The sequence below is a fragment of the Lepus europaeus genome, chromosome 15, assembly GCF_033115175.1.
Source record: "Lepus europaeus isolate LE1 chromosome 15, mLepTim1.pri, whole genome shotgun sequence".
In the NCBI taxonomy this organism is placed as follows: Eukaryota; Metazoa; Chordata; class Mammalia; order Lagomorpha; family Leporidae; genus Lepus; species Lepus europaeus.
Window position 1 is genome coordinate 133,189 of NC_084841.1, and position 18,274 is coordinate 151,462.

The window sequence follows — 18,274 nt, forward strand, 5'->3', positions numbered from 1 at the left end:
ATGCAGTTCAGAATTTCTAAAAGGACTGTAGAGCCTGAAAATAAAAAGTTCCCTCAAGACAGAGGCTGGTGTTTGGTTGGTTCAACCTGAGATCCAGAACTGCGGGGCACTGGCCAAGGGTCAGAGGCACTGCCCTGGCCCGGTTTGTCCGCCCCAGGTGCTCTGCTGCTGGCAGTCTCCCTGGACTCACCCTCGGGCACGTGCACTTTGACCCTGCGCGGGTCCTGAACTGTGGGTCAGTGCCGTGGGGGAAGGCATTCAACAGTCAGCCCCAGCCGCAAGAGCAGCCGCCCCAGGGCTGCTGGTGCTACAACACCCACCCCTCCCCACACACAGAGGCTGCGGCCCCCACTCCCTGCAGACTGGCCCCTCGAGAGTTTCAAGGTGCTGTCCCAGCAAGGATGGCTCCGTCTCAGTGAGCCCGGGATTGCTGCAGTGCCTGCACGTGGCTCCTTCCGCCAGATCCCGTTCCTCTGTTCTTCCCCCTCTCCATCCCTACCAGGTCCTGCCTGCACCCAGGCCAAGCCCTGTACCTCTTCCTAGGGCAGCACGTTGGCATGGAGGCTGGGCCTGTGGGTCAGAGCAGGAGGGGCAATGGGCACAGGCAGACAAGGGGAAGCTGCGTTCCCGACAGGCAGGGGCTGGCTGTGCTGGCACAAAGGGCTCTTGTGAATCTGGAGTTCCAGTGCTTAGGCTGGTCCAGCAAACATCCCTCCCAGGGCTCAGGCCACCTGGGTGCTGCTGCACACTGCACACTGTCCTTTCATCCTGGCGGCAGGACCTGGGCCTGTCAGAGGGTCCGTGCAGAGGACAGCGCCCTTCCCAGCTGCCATGGGGCCCCGGCCCTTCCAGCACTGCAGCCTTTGGTCTTTTCAAGATTTCCTGTGAAGATCGGAAAAGCCTCACACTCTCAACCCTTGATTGTCACTGTCCGTGCTGCACTCAGACAACACAACATTGCACAACCCAAGGATCTCCACACTGTGTGGCACAGCAGGGCAGGCAAGTGGGAGCTGGACCACCCCCAGCACAGGCTCAAACAGGCATGCAGAGAGGGAGATGGACAGCTGTGTGTTTCTCATTTCTTTTTGAAAAAAATATTTTGGTTTTCATCATATCTGAGACAGAGAGATCCATTCACTAATTCAGCCCTCAGATGCTTCTAACAGCCAGGCTGGGCCAGAGCAACATCAGGAGTCCGCATCTGGGTCTCCCGTGGGGGTGGCAGGTACCCAGGGACTTGGGTCCTCACCTGCTGCCTCCGATGATGTGCAATAGCTGGACAGGAAGTGGAGGAGCTGGGACTTGAACAAGACACCTGACATGGGATGCGGGTGAACCCACCGCACCAAACATCTACCTGTTGGCAACTTCAGGTTCCTCTCTGGGGTTTGACCTGCATGCTCTGCTCTTGCCCTGAGGTCCCATGAGGTAGCCTCAGAGTGAGTCCCCCTTCTAAGAGACCTTGATCTCAGCTGCCTACGGCCAGAGTCCTAATTAATAGAGAAATATGGTGATGAGGTTGTCAAAACTTAATAGAGGCCGGCGTTGAGGCTCACAGGCTAATCCTCCGCCTTGCGGTGCCAGCACACCGGGTTCTAGTCCCGGTCGGGGCACCGATCCTGTCCCGGTTGCCCCTCTTCCAGGCCAGCTCTCTGCTGTGGCCAGGGAGTGCAGTGGAGGATGGCCCAAGTGCTTGGGCCCTGCACCTCATGGGAGACCAGGAGAAGCACCTGGCTCCTGCCATCGGATCAGCGCGGTGCGCCAGCTGCAGCGCGCCAGTCGCGGCGGCCATTGGAGGGTGAACCAACGGCAAAAGGAAGACCTTTCTGTCTCTCTCTCTCTCTCTCACTGTCCACTCTGCCTGTCAAAAAAAAAAAAAAAAAGAACTTAATAGAGAGGAACACTGCTGGCATCAGCCACAGGTGCAATGCAGTTACGCAGGAAGTTGAGCTTCCAAGTAGCCACGAGGCAGAGAAGTGTCAGCCTGTCCGGCAGGAGCAGAGCTGGCAGCTGCTGGCCCAGGCCCAGTTCAGGCCCTCCTCACAGTCCCCTGAGCCAGCTCCCTCACCAACACTGGTTCTGAGGATTTCAATCACACATAAACATGAGTTACCTGAGACCCGGTGTGTAACCCAGTAGTCGGCGCTGTGGTGACTGTCACCCTGCAAGTGTAGGCATTCCTGGGGAGCACCTCACTCCCCACAGATGGAGACACAGGGGAAGATGCCCATGGGAGCACTCCCTTCCCTGCTCGGCCCCTTGGCTCAGGTCTGGTTCCAGAGCCACACCTGGGCAGGTTAACTCTTCAGTCCCTTGGTCCCAGCAGATCTGAGCAGACGACTGCTGCCTTCCAAAGGCCTGCTTGTCACGGGCTGGCCATGGCTGGCACGCGGCAGCTTGCATCTCATCACTAATGGGGGCTCCCTGCTTCTGTGCTGTTTGGGCAAACTGTGGACTGCATCAACACCCTGCTTCCCTCCTGGAGTCTGGGCTTGTGTGTGTGCCAGGTGCAGGGTGCCATGCGCCCCGCCCTCAGTAAAAACCCTGGACACTGAGTCTCTGACAAGTGTCCCTCGTAGACCCTTCACTCGTGTTGTCACGACTTGGTATGGGAGGAGATGTGTCCTAGGGACTCCCCTGGGAGGGACCCCTGCCTTCCACTGTAATAAACCTTAGTCACGAGTACAATCATATGCTGAATCCTACGAGATCTCCCAGCAGGTCAGGAACCGTGGGAATGGTCTGGGGGACTCCCACCCCGATAGTAGAGTTACATGAAGGTGGACACACACACACAACCAGTTCATGTTAGTTACGTGTACGTGAACAATAAGGGGCCACCTAATTTCTAGGTTGCAACAGAAATTGAGATAATATATGTAAAGATACTCTGTAAACAAGTGAAAACTGGCCCTGTTACTGTTCAGTTTCTGAGAATACATCACAGCTAATCAATGATGCCTGCACTGAACCTGACACAGGCCGACTCCACACGCACACCAGGCTGCCAACAGGGCACAGTGAACACGGATGGTCTCCTTCCCTGTAGGAGGTAAGATCTCCAAAACTGGGGAGGACTGATGACTGACGTCACTACTTTCTGTCAGCATCTTTTAGTGCCACACATCACCTGACAACTTCTAAATGTAATCTGGGGAGACAGAAGAATAATTCAAGGAAAAAAACAATTTATTTAGGGAGTAATCAAAACAGAACATTACTTATGCTAAGGATACTGCACTTTACTAGATAGGAGCTTAATAAAATGCTGGGAGCTCACAGAAGGCTGCTGAGAAGCCGCAAGGAGGGACCCGGTGCTCCCCAAGCACACAGAGTGGCAGCCGCACTTCACTCCTGTCTTACTTTTCTAGTATGACTTTCTCTACCCTCCTGAACTTTTGCAGTTCGGCGACAAGCTCCCAATACTTGAGATACAGCCACATGAGCCTCCCGTTTTGGCGCTTGTTGGTATTCCAGACGTCGCCACAATACGTATCGTGCTTAAAGATGTCGGTTAAACCCGCCACCATCTCTAGGTCAGCAGCCACTGGGTCCACGGAGGCTCGCACCAGCAGGCTCTTCTCGATGTCCAGGCGCTTGCTGCGAGGGAGCAGCAGGCTGCAGTAGATGTTCTGCCGCTCCGTGAGCGCCTCTTCAAACTCCTTCAGCAGAAGCCGGGCCCTCTGCTGCCAGTCGTCTTCCCTCTCCAGGCAGCTCAGATACGCGCCTCTCAGAGGCTGCAACTGTCTTTTCTCGTGCATTATCTGAGCCCGTTCCTGTTCCAGAAGCTTCTTTTCCTCCACCAGCTTGCGGCCCTGAGAGATCAGGGCTTCTCGATAACTAGCCGTTCTGTTCTGCTCCTTTTCCAGCTCCAAGGACAGCCGAGCGACGGCACGCCGGCTCTCTGAGATCGTGGTGTGGTACTTGGCTTCCAGATCCCGTTGGAAAGCAGCTGTTCTCTCACGATATGCTTCTCTCTCTTTTTCTATTTCTTTCCGAGACTCCCTAGACCAAATCCAACCTGATGTGAATAAATTGGGGAAGAAAAATACACATAGTCAAAGTCAGAGCTGGTGTTCTGAGGACCTCACTTCGGTAGAAGCTCAACACCTCAGAGGTACCAAGAAGATAACATTTTGTATGCAATCATATAACAAAGTTCCCTTTTAAAAAGTTTATTTATTTATTTATTTGAAAGGCAGAGCAACAGATACAGAGAAAGAGGGCCAGAGAAAAACCTCCCATCTGCCAGTTCACTCCCCACACACCTGCAACAGCTGGGGTTGGGCCAGGATGAAACCAAGAGCCAGGCACTTGATCTGGGTCTCCTATGTGAGTGGCAGGGACTCCAGGACTTGAGCCATCACCTGCTGCCTCCCAAGTGCACATCAGCAGAAAGCAGGATTGATGCAGGGACAGGATTCGATCCCAGGCCCTGACTCAGGTGCGGGATTGGAAGCGGGGACAGGATTCGATCCCAGGCCCTGACTCAGGGGCGGGATTGGAAGCGGGGACAGGATTCGATCCCAGGCCCTGACTCAGGGGCGGGATTGGAAGCGGGGACAGGATTCGATCCCAGGCCCTGACTCAGGTGCGGGATTGGAAGCGGGGACAGGATTCGATCCCAGGCCCTGACTCAGGTGCGGGATTGGAAGCGGGGACAGGATTCGATCCCAGGCCCTGATCCAGGGTGCGGGAGTTCTAAGTGGTGGCTTCACCTGCTGTGCCATGCATCCCCCTAACATTCTTATCTTAAAATCAGAAAGGAGCCGGCGCCACGGCTCACTAGGCTAATCCTCCGCCTTGCGGCGCCGGCCCACCGGGTTCTAGTCCCGGTTGGGGCGCCGGATTCTGTCCCGGCTGCCCCTCTTCCAGGCCAGCTCTCTGCTGTGGCCAGGGAGTGCAGTGGAGGATGGCCCAAGTGCTTGGGCCCTGCACCCCATGGGAGACCAGGATAGGCACCTGGCTCCTGCTATCGGATCAGCGTGGTGCGCCGGCTGCAGCGCGCCAGCCGCGGCGGCCATTGGAGGGTGAACCAACGGCAAAAGGAAGACCTTTCTCTCTGTCTCTCTCTCTCACTGTCCACTCTGCCTGTCAAAAAAAAAAAAAAAAAAAAACCAGAAAGGGACAAGCATGGCAGAGAGTCCCCCGTCAGTCCTGCAGTCTGCTATGGCTATGAAAATCCACCACTCTCTTTGGCTCTCAAATCGGCCACCACTTGCCTGCTCTGGCCCCAGTGCCCCTGTGTGCTGTAGCAAGGCTTAAAAACTAATGAGTGGGCTTCCAATACTGCTGGCCTGATTCTCCCAGGAGTGGTATGGCTTATGACGGGCAGCCCAGTGTCTACTGGCTCAACTCTAGATGTTTGCTTAATCATGCGGGGCACAGGAAGATGCGGCAGATTACAAAACTCAACCCCAAGTCATGGCTTGGTCCTTTTCCCCAAACTGGAGACCCCTGGGATCTCACCACACGGCACTAGGGAGAGTGGGGAGGCTCACACAGGTACCGCCCTGCGCTGCTCCACATGAGGGGTGTTAGTCCTGACGGCCCACAGACCTGCCGTGGCAGGAGTCACCCAGTCCGCCCATTCCACCACGCGTCGGCTTGGGGAATTCAGGTTTCAGCAGCAGAACGAGGCAGAGGGGTGTCAGACACCCGCCTCGTCCCAGCTGATGTCACTGCTCAGTGGATTAGTGAATATCGGGGCAACTGCGTGTTCAAATCCGTGTTTCAAAATGAGGATATAGTCAGCAGCACAGATCTGGGGCCCGGGCAAACCAGAGGACTGTTCAGAAAACCTTCCAGCCTGCAGCCCAGGTGCCGTCAGGAACAGCAGCACAGATCTGGGGCCCGGGCAAACCAGAGGACTGTTCAGAAAACCTTCCAGCCTGCAGCCCAGGTGCCGTCAGGAACAGCAGCACAGATCTGGGGCCCGGGCAAACCAGAGGACTGTTCAGAAAACCTTCCAGCCTGCAGCCCAGGTGCCGTCAGGAACAGCAGCACAGATCTGGGGCCCGGGCAAACCAGAGGACTGTTCAGAAAACCTTCCAGCCTGCAGCCCAGGTGCCGTCAGGAACAGCAGCACAGATCTGGGGCCCGGGCAAACCAGAGGACTGTTCAGAAAACCTTCCAGCCTGCAGCCCAGGTGCCGTCAGGAACAGCAGTGTGCAAGCTGTCCTCCCGCTCCCCTGTCTTCAGCTCCCCAGTCCACGTGCCCCTCCTGGGACCCCTGGGCTTTCCATCCGCGCTCACAGTGCTTTTTCGCCTTTTGCTGGTTCCTCCTCTCCTTGACATTCAGCTCTGCCTGCCCAGGCCTGTGACCTCCAGGGTTCCCCGAGTGGGAATGGCTCCCGGGGCCGCAGGCATGAAAGCCATCCTCATTTGTATGCGCCGCTGCTCCCTGACTTCCATAAGCATAAAACCAAGCTCCTCCTTCCCCCACGAAGCATTTGAGCCCAAACCCATCTTCCTCCTCCCCACACAGTGTAACTGTGGTAATGCAGCCGGACAAGCACTGAGAGACCTGGGTGGAGAAGAGTGAAAGGCAGGGCTTCATCCAGCCTAGGGGAAGTCAAGGGAGCCTCCCAAACCAGGCGGGTGCCCGCCTGTCTGCCCGTGGAGCAGGCAGGGGCTGGACAGGTGCAGGGGCGCGTGCTGGGTGCTGACAGCACTGCCGTGAGGAGCAGCTGGAGCAGACGCTGGGAGAGTCCGCAGGTGTGAAGTGACAGGCCCTTATGGGCGGAGGAGGACGCCAAATTAGTCTACAGCCACAGGGAACTACGGAGCCTTTACATCTGACTGGACGAGAGGACAGGCGGTAGGGCCGAGGGCAGACACACGGAGATCAGACACCAGATTTACTTCTTGCTAGAAGCTGGTGCAGTCTTACACAGTCTGAGTGCGGAGTCTGGGCTTCCAAGCCTCCCCCGGGCTGCTCCCCACACAGGAAGCTGTGTGGGGAGCAGTGATGAGGCACCACCGCCTTTCTCAGCCAAGCTACCAGTGGAGGCCCCAGGGGTGCTGGAACTTTTGCCCCCTCCCCTGCCAGAATGCTGTCCAAGAAAGCCAGCTAAAGTAGAAACTAAATAAAAACAACTCTCATAACTTAATACTTCAAAGACTCAGGTTCCAATCAAAAATCATTTTATATAGAGGACCATGAGCTCTAATGAAATTAGATACTGACAGCTACCAATGCTGCAAAGAGGACAAAGATGTTGGTGTAGCCACCACAACGCAAAGTCTAAGCACAGAAACAAAGAAGATGCAAAGAAGGGGCCTGGAGTCCCAGCATAGCAGGTCAAGTCGCTGCCTGCGACACTGGCATCCCATTTGGATGCCAGTTTGAGTACCGGCTGCTCCACTTCTGATCTAACTCCTTGCTAATGGCCTGGGAAAGCAGTGGAAGATGGCCCAAGTGCTTGGGCCCCTGCACCCACGTGGGAGACCCGGAGGAAGCTCTGGGCTCCTGGCTTCAGCCTGGTACAGCCCTGGACATTGCAGCCAACTAGAGAGTGAATGAGCAGATGGAAGATGTCTCTTTCTGTGTCTCTAACTCTGCCTTTCAAACAAATAAAAAAAAAAACCTTTAAAAAAAGGGCAATAAGAAGAAACAAAAGGCAAACACATGGGAAAGAGGAAATAAAACCAAAATCTCGTACCTCTTATAAAAACTAACTCATAAAGGATCATGGACTTAAATGTAAAGCACAGAACTAAACCTTTAGGAAGAAAAGAGGAGAGAATCCCAGGAATCTAGGGCTAGGAAAAGAGTTCTTAGATTTGGCACAAAAAAGTCCACGGTATATGAAAGGAAAAAACAATAACCTGCCCATCAAAACCAAACTCTGCTCTGCTGGAGATCTGTGGCAGAAGGAAAGCAAAGCCACAGGCAGGGTGGACGTATTTGCAAACCACATTTCCAGCTGAGGACTGGAATCCAGAGCACGTGAAGAAACCTCAAAACTCAACGTTCAAAGCAGTCAGGAGGCTGAAAGACACAAACGCAGCTGTCCAAGAGGCTGTGCCCTCTGCAGTGAGCATGGCCACCAGGGGGCGCACACTTACCCACAACATCCCGGGAAGGACCCAGCTGGCGTCATGGGGCAGCGGTCAGGCTGCAGCTGCAAACTGGAATCCCAGAGGAGCACTGGCTCAGTCCTGGCTGCTCCCCTGCCAGCCCAGCTCCCTGCTAACGCTCCTGGGAAAGCAGCAGATGGTGGCCCAAGTACTTGGGCCCCTGTACCCACATGGGAGACCTAGATGCAGTCCCAGCTCCTAGCTTTGGCCTGGTCTAGTCCCACCCGATGTGGTCACTTGGGGAGTGAGCCAGTAGATGGAAGACCTCTCTCTGTGTAACTCTATGAAATAAATAAATCTTAATTTTATTAAAAGATTTGTTTATTTGAGAGGCAGAGTTACAGAGAGAGAGAGAGAGAGATCTTCCATCTGCTGGTTCACTCCCCAAATGGCCACAATGGCTGGAGCTGGGTCGATCGGAAACCAGGAACCAGGGGAGGGTGCTGAAAAATCCCATCACTCGTGCACTGCTGTGAGAACTTAAAACGATACAGCCACGTAGGCAGATGTGTGGACACTCTCCTTAAAAACTAAACCTGACAGGGCTGGCACTGTGGCGTGGTGGGTTAAGGTTGCTGTCCACAGCACCGGCATCCCATATGGGCACTGGTTTGAGTCCTGGCTGCTCCACTTCTTATCCAGCTCCCTGTTAATGTGCCTGGGAAAGCCGCAAAGGACGGCCCAAGTGCTTGAGCCTGTGCCCATGTAGGAGACCTGGAAGAAGCTCCTGGCTCTTGGTTTTGGTCTGCTCTAGCCCCAGCCATTGCAGCCATCTGTGGAGTGAACCAGTCGATGCAAGACCTCTCTCTCTCTCTCTCTCTGTGTGTGTGTGTGTGTGTGTCTCCCTAACTCTACCTTTCAAATAGATAAAAAATAAATCTTAAAAAATAAAAGCTAAACATGTATCTGCAATAAACTCAGCAAGTGTATGTCTGGCCATCTACCCCAGAGAAATGAAAATTTATGTCCCACAAACACTTGTACAGGAAGGTTTACAACAGCTTTATTCATAAAAGCCAAAAACTGGGAACAATGCCACCACCCTCACAGGTGAGTGGCTGAACAAACGGTGGTCCGTCCACAGCGTGGACCGCTACTCAGCAATGAGAAGGACCCATGGACTATCGACACAACAACCTGCATGGGTCTCGGGATTTCTGCAACTGGAAAAAGCTAACCCCAAAAGGGTACATGGTATGCGATTCCATTTATGTAACATTCTTGAAACGACAAAATCAAAAAGTGGAGAAGAGTGGCTAGTCCAGATCCGGGCCACCTGAGGAAGACGTGTCCCCTGGCTGCACCGCACCACTGCAGCGTCTCGGCCGTGACACTGTGCTGTACGGTTCTGCAGAGTGTCACCACTGCAGAGATGGGCTCTCTGTGCCATTTACTACAACACTCGGGACCCAGAGACTTCAAACAGCTTAAGTCAAAGACATTACGTTGAATGTGATGAACTCCACCAGTTCCTTCCAGCTCCGAGACTATGTTTTTAGGTCAGGAGAGAAAACATAGGAGAGATGGGAGGAAACACAGGGATGAATGGAGATGCCTGACCGCCCTCCCCGGCGAGCGGCTTGGGGTAAGCATGTCCCCAGGACTGCACCTTCTACCGGCACAGCTACTCTAGAAGGCAGCAGATGCAGGGACAGGCGTGGTGGACCAGGAGGGTTAGCTGCTGCTTGGGAAGCCTGCATCCCATACCAGAGCGGCAGTTCAGGTCCTCGCTCCTCTGCTTCTGGTCCAGCTGCTTGCTGATGCACCTGGGAAGGCAGATGATGACCCAAGTCCTTGGGTCCCTGCTCTCCATGTGGGAGACCAGGATGGTCCAGTTGTTGTGGGCATGTGGGGAGTGAACCAGCAGATCAAAGATCTCTCTCTCTCTCTCAACCTGCCTTTCAAATACATAAAAATCTTTTTGTTTTTTTAAAGTTAGAAATCTAGCAATTTAAATGATCAGAATAAAACCAGTCTCTCATTAGTAAGTCCATCAATAGTGCGTACAAGGTACAGTGTTCACGTATCTGCCTTTACTTCCACACTATACTAGGGGACTAGTTAATACTCAGATGCTGTGCTGCAACAGGTTAAGCTGCAACTTGGGGAGCCGGTATTCCCTACTGGATACTCTGCAATTCCAGTCCAGCTTCCTGTTAATCTACAGACGTTGGCCCAAGTACTTGGGTTCTTGCCACCCACATAAGAGACCCAGATGGGGCCGGCGCCGTGGCTCAACAGGCTAATCCTCCGCCTTGCGGCGCCGGCACACCGGGTTCTAGTCCCGGTCGGGGCACCGATCCTGTCCCGGTTGCCCCTCTCCCAGGCCAGCTCTCTGCTGTGGCCAGGGAGTGCAGTGGAGGATGGCCCAAGTGCTTGGGCCCTGCACCCCATGGGAGACCAGGATAAGCACCTGGCTCCTGCCATCGGAACAGCACAGTGCGCCGGCCGCAGCGCGCTACCGCGGCGGCCATTGGAGGGTGAACCAACGGCAAAAGGAAGACCTTTCTCTCTGTCTCTCTCTCACTGTCCACTCTGTCTGTCAAAAAAAAAAAAAAAAAAAAAAAGAGACCCAGATGGAATTCCTGGCTTTGGCCTGGCACACAACTGGCTGTTGCAGGTGTTTTGGAAGCAAAGAGAAGTTCTCTCTTGGTTTCTCTCCCTCTATCACTCTGCCTTTCAAATAAACAAACATTAAAAAAAAAAAAAAACTCTAATGTTGCAATATAATTTTATAGTTCCACATTACATTTTTGGAGAATTATAATAATGCAAAGTTAATAGTCAAGAAGAAAAAATATTCCTCCCTCAACCCTCCTCAGGAACCGAAAGCATCACTTCATAAGCCCAAAAAAGGAAGGCAAGAATTTCGCCAGTAAAAGTTATTACCAGAGCCTATAAAAGTCAGAGGTCCATCTGTACAACAAATGGAAAATCAAAGTCACTTCAGGATTTCTCTCAGCCTCAAAGCCAATTAATTATTACATTATAAATGCAATTTAAGCCTTCTAACCCACCCACTGAGGTGAGTTTGCCACCCCGGCCACAGGCATCAGTAGCCTCTCCCAGTACAAGCAGATAAAGACTGAAGGTCCATAAGCTTTTAGCTGGCAGTGCTCTAGGACTAGGCACAGGAGCAGATCACCGGTTTATACCCAAGTATTCTGCCCACGGGAGCAGATCACCGGGCTACAAACGAGTACTCTGCCCACGGGAGCAGATCACCGGGTTACAAATGAGTACTCTTGCCGGCCTGACTTCCTAAGAAATCCAAGCAGGTAAAAACTCACCAAATAAGAAGTATCACTGTAGGGGCCAGCGTTTGGCACAGCAGTTAACCCAGGCTGTGACACCTGAGAAACATACTGCAGTGCCTGGCTTTGGGCCCAACCCCACTCTCCACCCGCTTCCTGCTAGGCACGTCCTGGGAGCCAGCACATGATGGCTTAGTTATTTGGATCCCTGCCACCCGCGTGGTAGACCCAGATTGAGTTTTGGGCTCCTAGCTTTGGCCTGGACCAGCCCTGGATGTTTTATTGTGAGCATCTGGTGAATAAACTAGTGGATGGCAGACCTCTCTCTCCTCTCTTTCAAATAAAGTATCGCTACGAAGAGAGGGCAGTTTTCACTTTTCTTTCACTTGACCAGTTTCTCATATCTCTCAGCGTCAACCCAGAAGAAATATAAAACCAACAACATTGTGAAGAAATATAAAGCCAACACTGCTGAATCGGCCCTCTGACAGGGATGGAAGCCAAGGGCTGGAACCTTGCAAGTCTGCAAGGGACCGGTGCCAGTCAAGTCAGACCAGTGGGAACTCTGGCCAGGCCGAGATCCTCCAAACGCTGACCACACCCCCTCAACGGGCCCTCCTTAGACCTGTTTTCCTCAGGAGTCCCCACCAGGGCGACAGAAGCAGGGACGCCTGCAGGGGGAGTGTGTGTTACTAGAACCCGCTCCTCAGAAAATCCTGCTACCACTGCTGTAGTATTTACTTATTGGATCCTCACCATGTGTTAAGGCAAGGATGACAAGGAAACCAAGAGTCAGAAAGGTGAAGTCATTTCCCCAAAATTCAGCGTAAGGGATCAAACTAGAGCACCGTCAGGTCCCAAAGCCTCTGTCTTTGGACTCCCATACAGTGCTCCTCCACACGTGCAGCCTGAAAAACAAAAATATTAGGAAAACCATGACTTACGAAAGGCTGCCAATCCCAGCATTGGAACCAACAGGGCATAATTCCACCTGCTTCCGTCGCCCCCATCAGCCCTGGAATTAGGGCGGATATTCCAATTTGGGGGGTCATTTAAGTTATTCATGGATAAACCTTGAAGTAAAAGAAAAATCCATTAAGTACATAGCAGGAATACTCATACATCTGTCACAATAACATCACCCACACAGATCATATGAGTTCTTTTTTATTCAAGAAAATCTCCAGTCTCACCTGCATGCCGCACAGCGGTGAGCACACCGGCACCCACAAAAGGAGAAACAAGAGCTTAGTGGGGCCAAGTCACAATCTACAGGGGAGAGGGGGGGCAGATACGACTAAGGAGCTGTGAAACAGGTAGAATGGGACACACCCTACAGTGTGCACGTGCACATTTACGCCCGTAAACGACCTTACTGTGCTAAAAAAGGCTTCTCAAGAGTCAGGCCCCGACTCTCCCTACTTTGAACAGGTGCTCACACCATGGGCATTTTGACTGGGTTACACTGCTCACAGCGTGTCTGTCGAGACCACAGTTCTTACAGTGGAAAGCCTCCTATGAGGAAGAGGCTGAAACTGTGGCGAGGAATAGTGCTGCCTGTGGAACTGCAGTAACCTTTGATGTGCTCACAGGCTGCAGCACCTGCATATACCCTCATGGACAGGCCTGCATCAGAGTAGCTGCCTATTTTGAACAGGTCAGAGATTTGGCACTTAGAGCCTTAAGTATAAATCCTCCTGGGGCCGGCGCCATGGCGCACTGGGTGAATCCTCCACCTGTGGTGCCGGCATCCCATATGGGCACTGGTTCTATCCCGGCTGTTCCTCTTCCAGTCCAGCTCTCTGCTGCGGCCTGGGAGGGCAGTGGAGGATGGTCCAAGTGCTTGGGCCCCTGCACCTGCATGGGAGACCAGGAAGAAGCACCTGGCTTCTGGCTCCAGATTGGCACAGCGCCGGCCATGGCAGCCATTTGGGGAGTGAACGAACAGAGGGAAGACCTTTCTCTCTGTCTCTCTCTCTCACTATCTGTAACTCTACCTGTCAAATAAAAATAAAAATCTTAAAAAAATAAATAAATATAAATCCTCCTATTTATAGTCAGCTCTTTAGAAACCAAGTTCAAGGCCCAGGCAAATGGTTCTCTGATTTCCTCGCCAGAGTCTTGGAGGCAGCAGAGACAAGATTACCGCTTGGCCCTGATCAAGACAATTCGGTCAAACGATTAGCTTGGAAGGTGCTACCAAAGAGGCAAAAGCTGCAACTGCCCCAGTCCATAATGAAGACTTTTCTAAATGGATAGTAGCTACAAAGAAGGTAAACCCTGCTGATACACCCATACAGGCCCTAACTGCGGCCATTAACAAACTGAACATAAGGAAGTCTAATGATCCTCCAGTTTGTTGGGGATGTCAGGAAACGGGACTCCTACGGCGAAACTGCTCAAACGCTGACAGACAGGGCAAACCCAAAACGCTGTGTTCCAGATGTAAAAAAAGATATCAATTGGGCCAAAGATTGCAAGACCAAGCCTTTAAACTCCCAGCAGAGTGGCCCTCAGCCCAACAAGTAAGAGGCATGGAGTCACCACACAGACCCTGGGAGTCAGGTGAAAGCAGGCCTGAGGTGAGCAGCCTGCAGACTCCTTTATTTCAGTTGGTGCAGCAACTTATATAGCCAAGGCAGCCAATCCGGTTAAGGGCAGTTTATGCCCTAACCAATCACAGCCTGTTGCCAGGCAGGCTCTGTTGCCAGGTGGGTTTCGAAGCCATTCCTGAGTAACTGATGCTCACTTGCCAGTGGCTATCTTGGCATGACCTTCTCATTCCACCACATTTCCCCCTTTTTGTTTGTTTTTGAGCAATGGGAGTCATGATACTTGGCCATACCATTGTTGAACCCATATCCATGTGGCCTCAGTACGTGGCTGTGCCTGTCTTAGGTTGTCCCCCAGGGGATCCTACCCATCATTGACTAACCAGTGCTCAAACTGGGAGACCAGAGGAGTGCTTGCTCAGACGGCGGTAGGAATGAGGAACAATGGTAATCAGGAATGGCGTGACTGCACGCAGGCTGTGGGCCGTTTCAGTGGCTGACCAGAGCTAGTGGGGTATAAAACAGTAGCAAATGTGGCTGTGGGCAGTTTCTCAGGGCAGGATGATAGGGCAGCAGCTTGACAATCAGTACCAGGTGCGTTGGCTCACAAGGTGGACTCTCAGTCTTGTTCAGCTGGTTCTGGTTGGCTGTCAGTTGCAGGCTTGATGTTTCCGGCTGGTACCCAAATGGGCTGTCCCGCATCCTCTGGAAAGACACAGCATATCCTCAGCCCTTGGTCAGCAGAAGCCTTGTTAAGGGCGTTGGAATCCAGGGCCTGAATTTTGCATCCGCTCCTATATTAATGGCAAAAATGCGGGTGGGATGGGGTCTAGCAGCTGCCCTGAGAGCCTGGGGTGCCTGGGGACTGCCACAAACGTGGGGATCCTCACTGGGTGTAGATGGGATGACCTCACATGGGTTATTGCCTCGAGGTCGTCTAAGTTCATCCCCCTTTCTCTCTGTCTCTCTCTCACTGTCCACTCTGCCTGTCAAAAAAAAAAAAAAAAAGTTCATCCCACGGGTATTTGGGAGGTGGCTGACCAGGCATTGCTGTGTTGTCTGCTGTCATGTCATTTTCACTGTTGGAGCTCTCTCTCCCCAAGTCATCAACTGTTGCCTGTGAGGCAGAGGCCTGGAGTGACAGGCTCTTACCACTCACAGATTCATTATGTTTGGTACTCTGTGTGGATTTCTGAGAGGGGGGTATCTTTCCCACGTTTGAGCGCTTAAGAGCAGTGCGCCGTGCCAACTCTAGCCAAAGGAAAGACACGCACAGCACTGCTGCCATAACAAAACAAATTCCTAGCACCTCAGTGGTTGATAGCATTCTGCAGGGGTTCCCTACGTTAGACAAACAGATAGTGGTATATCGGATCATAAGCATGTCCTGTGCTTAGTGGGGGATTTCCTTGATTCCTTAGGTCAAGGCTATATGCCCACATGGTATCTCTAGAGCGTCACCTCTCTCGAGTGAGGGAAGATGACTGGTTCCAAATTCTGGGATGATCTGAATTTGCCGAGCGAACCAAAAGTAAAAGGAGGAGCTGAGAAGTGGCGTATACTTCTGGGCAGTGTGTGACTAACCTGGGGTCACTTCAACTGAGGACAAGGACAAGGAAAGGGGCGTAGGAGGGGGTTCTGTGCTCACCCTCACAGAACCAAACAGCACACAAAACACCAAGGGGCCTATTTGCCGAAATCAAGGGAGGACCTCAACAAGTCTGGCACACTGTCTCTCTCTGTCACCTTGGGTGCCAGATGTTGCTGTGGATTCATTCTGAGAGGAGGAGCGCGGTGGGGGCAAGAGGCGCAGAGTCACCACACAGACCCCAGGAGTCAGGTGAAAGCAGGCCTGAGGCGAGCAGCAGGCAGACTCCTTTATTTCAGTTGGTGCAGCAACTTATATAGCCAAGGCAGCCAATCCAGTGAAGGGGCGGTTTATGCCCTAACCAAACACAGCCTGTTGCCAGGCAGGCTCCGTTGCTAGGTGGGTTTTGAAGCCATTCGTGAGTAACTGATGGCATGGCCTTCTCTCATTCCACCACGGCTGTTGTGGTTAATTTTATATTTCAACTTGACTGAGCCACAAATGCTGACATTTGTTAAACATTTCAGGGTGTGTTTGTGAGGCATTTCTGGATCGGATTAGCATTTGAACCCTCCAAACAATTCCTCACAATAAAGGAAACATTCTAAGTGTGTGTGTATGCACACTGTGTGCACATGCATACATACACGGCATCTACACACATATACACGCCGCGCACATGTAAACAAGAACACTTTGAAAAGGTCATGGAAAATGTTTTGGTGCAAACATTTTGAAATCAGTCCACGCACAGCTTTTCATAACACATATTTCCCATGAACTCTCTCAACTGCCTTTGTATATACACTTGTATATTCTATGGGTTGTCTCTCTGGAGACCCCTAATACACTTGCAAATATATCTATAATCAACTCAACAATGGGCTCACACTGTTCATACTGATACGCTATGAAGAATGAACTACACATTAGCAGGAGCCAGACAAGGATAAGGTCTTCCCAGCAGAGAATGTGAGGGAGGAGGGACCAAGTAGGGACGCCGTGGACACCACGTGAGGGTGGTGGGACCAAGTGGGGACGCCGTGGACACCACGTGAGGGAGGCGGGACCGAGTGGGGACGCCGTGGACACCACGTGAGGGAGGCGGGACCGAGTGGGGACGCTGCGGATGCCATCAGTGGAGCACCCAGGGCTGTGGCCTCCTGCGTGGGGAAGGCAGGGACAGCGCTGGGGACTTTCCATGCTCACACGGGGACAATGACTGGAGAAGACCACAGAGAGCCTGCTGCAGGCGCAGAGTGCCCTCCAGACTCGGGCTGGGCACTCACACAGCAGCCACGAAAGCTTTCAGCCTGCTTTACGAGCCACCACCACAAACACGCGCTTGCTAAACAGTGACTCAAGGGTCACATATGAAACGAGAAACTCAAGTTTTGTGACAATTTTAACAGGCTTTTCAATAAATACGTAATATCTAAACGGACAAAATTATGATAGGCAATAATGATAGATGCAAAAAACATGGCTCAGAACTTGATATTGGTGGGGTATGTGGCAATCACAGAATCTAAAAATTAGGTAGGTACCTAATTTAGAAAGTACTGAAACTGCAGGACTCAAAAAACCCATCCCTAGGAGGCACAGTCGTCTCCCGGTAGGCGCTCACCTGTGTGAGCTCAAACGTGTGGTGCGCGCTATGTTCCGCACACACCTCCCAGGCGCTTGAGTCGTCTCTGGTTACTGATAACTCCATGGTTTACCAACAGAAAAAAGTGTTCGTGCAGGGCAGGTGAGTTCCTTCTTCCTATCTTGTCTGTGGTGGCCGAGCCCCGGACGCGGGAGGCCTGGGTCCTGTACCTTCCCTCCGCACCCATAAAGTCCACCGCCGGAGCAGACGGCCCAGGGACGCCCCGAGGAAAGATAAGCTTCACGCACAGTTTAAATAAAATGGGCATTGTTGTAAATTTAACAAGAATTAAAAGTTATTTTACCAAAAATAATGCAAAACCTATTACTAATCCAATGAAAAAGCAGGCACCACAATTATTTGACAAAAGACTTCAACTATCTTTTTTTTTTCTTTTTTTGCCAGGCAGAGTGGACAGTGAGAGAGAGAGACAGACAGAGAGAAAGTCTTCCTTTACCGTTGGTTCACCCTCCAATGGCCGCTGCGGCTGGCGCACCGCGCTGATCCGAAGCCAGGAGGCAGGTGCTTCTCCTGGTCTCCCATGGGGTGCAGGGCCCAAGCACTAGGGCCATCCTCCACCGCACTCCCGGGCCATAGCAGAGAGCTGGACTGGAAGAGGAGCAACCGGGACAGAACCCGGCGCCCCGACCGGGACTAGAACCCGGGGTGCCGGCGCCGCAGGCGGAGGATTAGCCTGTTGAGCCGCGGCGCCGGCCGACTTCAACTATCTTACATGAACGCGCGCATCAGAAAAACCAGGACCTTCCTGCTGGACCAGCGGTAGACTCGGAGTCGCCGAGGGACCCACACAGGGGCTCCCGCGCGGAACCGCCCCGGGCCCTGCACCTGCGGCCACGAACCTGGGAGTCGCGGCGCCCAGCACAGGCCGGACGGCGCAGGGTTCCCACGCCCCAGCGTCCCGCTCCTCACCACCGCTTGGCCCTGCCAGCCCGGCTTTTAAAGAAATACAGCTCAATCCCTCCCCGACCAGAGCCGCCCCTACCTGCGCTGCGGGCGTCCGGACCTCCTGGCCCGCTCAGCGCCCCCGGCCCCGGCCTGTGCGCAGGCGCAGGATGCCGCCCGCCGATCCCGGAAGCGACGTGTGCGCAGGCGCGGAACTTCCCGTCGCCCCCGCCCCGCAGGTGGC

General features: G+C 53.0%; 1 protein-coding gene across 4 annotated transcripts; it reads right to left on the reverse strand.

The window, feature by feature from the left end:
* Positions 1-3,174: 3,174 nt before the first annotated feature.
* On the reverse strand, positions 3,175-18,210 carry CCDC127 (coiled-coil domain containing 127). Of its 4 annotated transcripts, none has more exons than XM_062211886.1 (5): positions 18,131-18,210; positions 14,483-14,596; positions 12,533-12,608; positions 12,284-12,412; positions 3,175-4,024 (listed from the first exon to the last, which is right to left on the reverse strand). In XM_062211886.1, exons 4-5 carry the CDS (start codon positions 12,402-12,404, stop codon positions 3,363-3,365), a joined length of 783 nt encoding a protein of 260 aa, XP_062067870.1. In that variant the 5' UTR covers positions 12,405-12,412; positions 12,533-12,608; positions 14,483-14,596; positions 18,131-18,210; the 3' UTR covers positions 3,175-3,362. The 4 variants fall into 4 exon arrangements, with proteins under 4 accessions (XP_062067870.1, XP_062067871.1, XP_062067869.1 ...); XM_062211887.1 differs by lacking the exon at positions 12,533-12,608 and adding an exon at positions 14,275-14,397; XM_062211885.1 differs by lacking the exon at positions 12,533-12,608.
* Between the last annotated feature and the right edge of the window lie 64 nt (positions 18,211-18,274).